Genomic DNA, 6,651 nt, shown 5'->3' with positions numbered 1-6,651 from the left:
CCTGCCGTTACACAGCCGAACACAAGAGAATATCGTTGAACAATAAAAAGAAAGTAGTCGATCGAATAAGGACATATAGGCGAAAGAATAAACGGAAAAAGAGATAAACGAATGAAAAAAAGAGAGATCATGAACAAAATGAAGAAAGAAAAGGAACAAGAATGTGAGAAAGATGTCGAAGGAGGGGGATGAAGGTAAAAAGCGGCGCGACGACATCGTATTGATTTGATGACAGATCCGCGTACGATGCGGATGCTTCGTTTTCGACGGTGAGACCACCACGACGGCACAAGGCACGATAGCAAGCGCCCTGACGCTTTATATATAGAGCCTGAGCCACAAGCAGACAGGCCGTGCTTAAATATAGACGAAATGCAACGGGGTGTCTCCCGCGTATAAGCAAGGAACATGAAACGACGAGATAAAGAAGGATGGAGAAAAAGAGAATGATAAACGGACGACCAACAGAAGTAGGAAAAAGCTAAAGAAGAAAGAGACCCTGTGTACGTAGAGAATAATCATGGCCGACAACACGGCGTCGTCTGCTAGTAAAATCGCGCTCTAAACTGATCGTCATTCGCGGGTCCATCTAAATATCGCACAACGAATGCTGCCACTGATCAGTGACACGAGATACATCACAATATATGAAATATATGAAATGCTTATACATATTACGATACAGGTTCGTATGTAATACAAATCAAAATGAATTAAGAAATAAAAGTATATAAGAGAAAGAGGATGAAAAGACAAGAAAGACAAAGGGATACGAAATGTGTGTACACGAAATAAAAAAACGAAATAAACGTGACACGCGGTAACGTTAAATCAAACTCTCATTGTCTTTCTTTCTTCATCTTCGTTCGGTTCATATTCGTTACTTTTAAATATCATGAATGTTTTTTTTTTTGTACTTACTTGCCCAGTTCCTCTTTGAGCTCGTAATTGTCACTAAACCGCGTGCAAGCGGTCGGAGTAGCCATGCCGAGGTATCGCGATTATTTACCGCACTAACCGAGGAACGTAAGCGCGAGAGCCACTGCCGGCCGCCACTACTGCACACGCTAGGGGAAACTTCGCAGGTCAAATTCGATCAATAGAGGGGAACTGCCGCGGCGCTGGTAGAACACCGGGTAACCGACGGAAGGGAGGGTCGTCGGGCCGGGCAGAGGGGAAATGGTTTTGTCCGCGGGAGCCGTGTGTTACCGTGGCACCGACGGTGGGGCAAATCGCGGTCGTGCCAGCAAATACTTGCGAGCAACGATGATTAAATTCTTTCACGACGCGTCCGCACTGCTCGCCGGCAGACTGTCGACTGACTCGCGTAGTGGTGGTAGCTCGCGATGGCGCAGGCGGTGTTCACAGTGCCGCTACCGCCGGCAATGGCGACCACGACTATGTATATATCTGGTAATGACGATCAACAATACCACTGCTGGCAGGGCTGATGATAGAGCTTTGCTAGCAAACCGTTCGAGCGCAGCCAACCTAGATGAAATAACCCAAGGGGATCGAGGCAACACATTTAAATTTAGCACCTGGAATTATGCTCGATCACGCGGCTAATTTTTTAAGATCACGCTTCACGTATAATTTACTTTTTATTCTATTTTTTTTTTTTTTCCTCGTCAACGCAACGATCGTCGCGTAACTATACGCAGCAGCGTAGTTTGCAAAAGAATATTTATTTCCACGTAATAAATACAATCCATCAAAAAATAAACTCGTATTGATGAAATTATGATCGTTTCTTGTAATATCGAACAAATAAAACTGACACCGATTTCTTTTACGTTTTCACGTTACGAATAATCGAAAGTAGTTGCGTACCGTCGCTGGTTAGACGGGATACCGCGCACTGACTCAATTCCGCATGTCCGACATAAACACGAGATTTACTACTGACGCATACGCCGTCCGAACGAAGCTTTGGTATCACTTCGATCGACTTTTTGGCGCACGTCCAATTAGAACGATACTCATGTACACTTGATACAAGCATAGATCTCAAGAAATTAAAAGATGTACAAACTTCTATATGATATATGAATTTTAATTATATTGCCAAGACAATATTAAAATTAAGACATTATATTAATATTATTAAGTATAAAATTTTTATATAATATATTTTTCTTTAACAATTTATTCAATACATTTACATTTTAATTGTGTTTATATTTAAAAAAACAATGTACATTCATGTGCATTTTGTTGAACACATATTATAATTTGATATGAATAACATGTGTGTGTGTGTATGTGTGTGTATTTATATTTGTATCTTCTAAAAGTTTATTTGTTGCTTAATATACTTTAGAAGATATTATATATGACTTTATATAAGTAAATTACAGACGATTATGTTATTTTTCCAACACCTCAACTAATCAATATAAAAATTACATTTTTCTATTATATTTAGTCAACAAACAAGAAACCGGAAATTTTTTACAGCTATAAGATGGAACATCAAAGTTTTACTACATATATTATAGATAAAATCTGTAAATTTTACAATATTTTTAAATTTAAACATGAATATATTACATTAGTAACAAAATTTACTTATAAGTTGTTCTCATATATATTTTTTGTAGCAAAATCGAAGATATTTATTAAGTAAAAAAATTTCATATTTGTTCCTGTCTTAAATACTGTACAAAATAGAAATTTTTCAAAGAATATGATAAAAATCATATTTTACTTTGAAGTAAAAAATACGATTATCATATAAGTAAATTATTATTATTTCTTTCAATCGTTTAATTTTCTACATCCATTATTGTTTGTTTTTTTTATCTCGATTAAAATTTATGAAATGCACACATCTGCATACGCACATATGAACATTTTTCAGAATAATCACATATAAATATCGTAAGATCACGATACAATTTTTCTTTTTCTGCAGTCTTATTCAACTTGATTATAAGAAATAGAATTACATTTTATTTATAATCTGAAAAGCGTTATATTTTTTTTCTTTTGTTTCTTATTAATTGGTATAAATATATACAATTATTAAATGCACTGGAATTATTTTCTGGAAAGTCAATTAATTTAATTCCATGTAAGGAACTTCTTCATTGATTTTACTAAAAAATATTTGTTTTTTAATATAAGATTAATATAAAGATTAATAGCTAACTGTAAATATTTTCTAACAGGCTCACGAATACAAGAAATAAATACAATTGCATTTATCTCATTTTAATACGATATTGTTTTATACGATATTTATTTTAATACGATATTTAGTATTTAAAAACGTATCAAAATGTAATTGATAACAATTTCATATTATTTCGAAAATTTCTTCTGTCCCGTATTGTTTTTTATAATTCAAATTCAATTCAAATTCAATATTTAACAATAACAATATTTGAAATAAATCCTTTATGTTCTTAAATGAAGTTTTATTCAACCGTGACTGATTTTGCTAAATTTCTTGGACAATCAACATTACATCCACGAAGAACTGCGATATGGAAAGATAAAAGTTGCATTGGAATAACAGTAAGAATTCCTTGAAGACAATCTACTGTCTTAGGTACTTCAAGAACTTTATCTGCAAACATTTTTGTTTCACTATCTCCTTCTTCACAGATAACAATTGGTTTACCATCTCGTGCTGTAACTTGTTGTAAAGCATTCATACATTTCTAAAAAAAAATTATGAGATAATTATTACCACATTTTACATTAATCACAAGTAAAATTAATTTATCTCAAGAATTCTATTTACTATATAAACTGGATCTCTCATAACGATCATTATCACTGGCATTGAATCATCTACAAGTGCTAAAGGACCATGTTTCAATTCGCCTGCCATAATACCTTCACTGTGCATATACGTTAATTCCTTAACTTTCTGTAAGTAAAAAAATAAAATTATAATATGAATACGTTCATAATAATTTAAAAACATCACGTTTTAAATTTAGATGTACCAGAGCACCCTCCATACACGTCGCAAAATTGTATCCTCTACCCATAATCAACAAGGATTTATGTTGGAATAAAGATTTTGCTAATTCTTTGACTTTACTATCAAGTTGAAGAACTTTACGAATAAGATTATCCAAATTCTTTAATCCTTCAATAATCTGTTAAATGCAAGAATAACGTATTGTAACGTATTATATTATTTAAAATTTATAAAAAAATTAATTAAGAAATTAATAATACCTGTTGACGTCTATTACCAAGAGAAATTCTATCTTCACTCATAACTAAAGCAAACATTACAAGAGAAATAAATTGAGAGGTATAAGCTTTTGTACTAGCAACACCAATCTCAGGACCAGCATTTATATGAACACCGCAGTGTGATTCACGACAAATACTACTGCCTACAGTATTGGTGATACCGACTATTAAAGCTCCACGTCCTTTACAATATCGTAAAGCCATTAGCGTATCTGCTGTTTCGCCTATAAATAATAAAAATAAATTATATTATTTCACATAAATCAATAAATAAATGAATTATAATATTCATTACCTGATTGTGAGATAAAGAAACAAACATCATCTCTAAATACTGGCGTGTTTCTGTCTAGGAAATCAGAAGCTAATTCAACCATAACTGGCAATTCAGTTAATTCTTCCAAAAGTTGTCTAGTAGCAATAGCAGAATGATAACTTGTTCCACAGCCAATAAGCATCAACCGTCTACATCTTTTGATCTCAGGAATGTAATCCTAACAGTAAACTAAATTAAATTAATTTCTATTAAAAAAAAATTGAAGAAAAATCAAATTGTCATAAACTTACTTTAATACCTCCCAACGTGACAGAATTATCCTGGAAATTCAAACGTCCTCTCATAGTGTTTACCACTGATTCAGGTTGCTCGAAGATTTCCTTCTGCATGAAATATTGATAGTTACCCTTCATGATCTGTTGGATTTCCATTTTCAAGGTAGTAATTTCTCTTGCATGAGGATCATCCATGCATCGACGAAGTCGATGAATGCTAAGAGCACCTTCTTTCACGGCAGCTACATCATCATCCTGATATTGAATAAAATTATCATCATTTATTGATTTAATTTATTGATCATTAATTTACTTATTTACTTATTGAAACAAAAATATTTATATTAATTAATGAACAAAAAAATTTATTTACTTCCAGAAATATAACACGATTTGTGTGTTCGATCACAGCACTGGCATCAGAAGCAAAGAAATATTCGACTTCTTTATCCTCCAATGGTTGAAATTCGGAAGTGCTTTCGCTACGTGGTATCACCGGAAGTTCAGTATTTCGGCCATGCGGACGATGATCTATTAAGAAGAAAAAATTAATTTTCTCTATACTATTGAAATACATCAAATATATGCATTATTTATAGCATATGAACATTTTATAAATTCACGAATCCAATATGATATATAACCATCTTTGATTAATTATTAATGATCCATGATATCATATGGAGTACAGTTTTCGAGCTTAAACATAATTTTAAAGATTAAATTCAAATTTATACATAAAACTTAAACTCTTCGAATAAAAGGCGTGGTTGATATACCAAAAATAGCACGATGCAATTGAATTAAGAGAGCATTAAGGAATATATCCATAATTGATTACATCCTGCCATTTCTTTGTTTTTACAAGCCCCACACCAAATTAGCCGGAAACGTGATAAGTAATAATACGTATAAGTCGCAGCAATGTAATTAATTATCCAATGTACTTTTAATTAATAAACGATATTAAATAATTAAATGTTCGTGGAATGACAATAATAAGAGTGATGAAACTCATAACATGACCGTGGCGATTATAATAACAAAGCGATTGGAAAAGTACAATTATTAACATGTATATATAAAATGCAACCTCATTAATTGTTGTGATAAACAACCAAATGATGAAACGTTTTTCATATATTTCAGTAATTTAAAAAGAAGAAGAAAAAGGGATATCCTAGGAGAAGAAAAAAAACACCCGTTTAATTAATAATTAAAAAAGAAGAGGAAAAATAATATCTATCGAAGAAAATTATCGTGTTAGATATATTCTATCCTTTTTTTTTTATATTGTAAGAAAATGCATTCTGTATACGTACTGACAAGCAAGGTAAGGCACGTGCCATTTCCTTAAATTCCATAAGATTAGCGTGTAGCAATCCAATTCCAGATGGTTCGTGATGGTTATGAAACTAGCAACATCTTAGCATGTTGCTTTAAAAGCGTGATTATGAATGGATCGATGGCAAGCAGAAGGAAAAAGAGACATATATGACTATAAAGTATTACCTTGTGTGGGCGCTTCACCTTCTGCTCAAATTTGGATGCGGGGGAGGTGACGAAAAAGAAAACAAAATAATTAGCAAACAAGTAATGCAGTAACAACAGCAATACAAAATATAGTGACATGAAAATAAAATAAGAAAACATGATGCACGCGCTATATTCGTTATATGAATCAATTGTATACGAAATCTAGCTTGTATAGAAAATTTGAGAAAAGACATTTAATATGTATTTATTAAAAGAAATTTAAGAAAACAATTTTCATTGAATAATGTTTATAAAAATCAATTAGATATCTTTTCACAAATTCTTATATGCAATCAAACATGTTCTTTTAATCACAAAGCTTCAATGCATAAGCTTCTGCCGAGG

At 32.3% G+C, this 6,651-nt stretch overlaps 2 protein-coding genes across 49 annotated transcripts in view; both read right to left on the bottom strand.

The window, feature by feature from the left end:
• LOC102677929 (calcium/calmodulin-dependent protein kinase type II alpha chain) overlaps window positions 1-1,978 on the bottom strand; it is a 140,815-nt gene extending 138,837 nt beyond the window's left edge. For 4 of the 44 annotated variants that reach the window (XM_006615915.2, XM_031510612.1, XM_006615918.2 and 1 more), the window contains exon 1: window positions 922-1,975. In XM_006615915.2, the coding sequence (XP_006615978.1) occupies window positions 922-986 (65 nt within the window). In that variant the 5' untranslated portion in view covers window positions 987-1,975. Of the gene's footprint in view, window positions 1-921 lie in introns of all 44 variants that reach the window. The other 40 variants (XM_006615929.2, XM_006615937.2, XM_006615931.2 and 37 more) reach the window with 20 other exon arrangements.
• Window positions 1,979-2,409: 431 nt separating this feature from the next.
• The window catches only part of LOC102681901 (glutamine--fructose-6-phosphate aminotransferase [isomerizing] 2), a 16,902-nt gene continuing 12,660 nt past the window's right edge, over window positions 2,410-6,651 (bottom strand). For 2 of the 5 annotated variants that reach the window (XM_031510606.1, XM_031510608.1), the window contains 8 exons: window positions 6,283-6,303; window positions 5,144-5,301; window positions 4,786-5,025; window positions 4,514-4,712; window positions 4,198-4,442; window positions 3,960-4,115; window positions 3,752-3,880; window positions 3,244-3,668 (listed from right to left, as the gene is read on the bottom strand). In XM_031510606.1, the coding sequence (XP_031366466.1) occupies window positions 3,423-3,668; window positions 3,752-3,880; window positions 3,960-4,115; window positions 4,198-4,442; window positions 4,514-4,712; window positions 4,786-5,025; window positions 5,144-5,301; window positions 6,283-6,303 (1,394 nt within the window). In that variant the 3' untranslated portion in view covers window positions 3,244-3,422. Of the gene's footprint in view, window positions 3,669-3,751; window positions 3,881-3,959; window positions 4,116-4,197; window positions 4,443-4,513; window positions 4,713-4,785; window positions 5,026-5,143; window positions 5,302-6,282; window positions 6,304-6,651 lie in introns of all 5 variants that reach the window. The other 3 variants (XM_031510607.1, XM_031510609.1, XM_006615957.2) reach the window with 2 other exon arrangements.

This window comes from Apis dorsata, unplaced genomic scaffold (assembly GCF_000469605.1).
Source record: "Apis dorsata unplaced genomic scaffold, Apis dorsata 1.3 scaffold_247, whole genome shotgun sequence".
NCBI classification, from domain to species: domain Eukaryota; kingdom Metazoa; phylum Arthropoda; class Insecta; order Hymenoptera; family Apidae; genus Apis; species Apis dorsata.
Note: the sequence above shows the minus strand (reverse complement) of the source record. Positions and strands in the feature narration are given on the sequence as shown.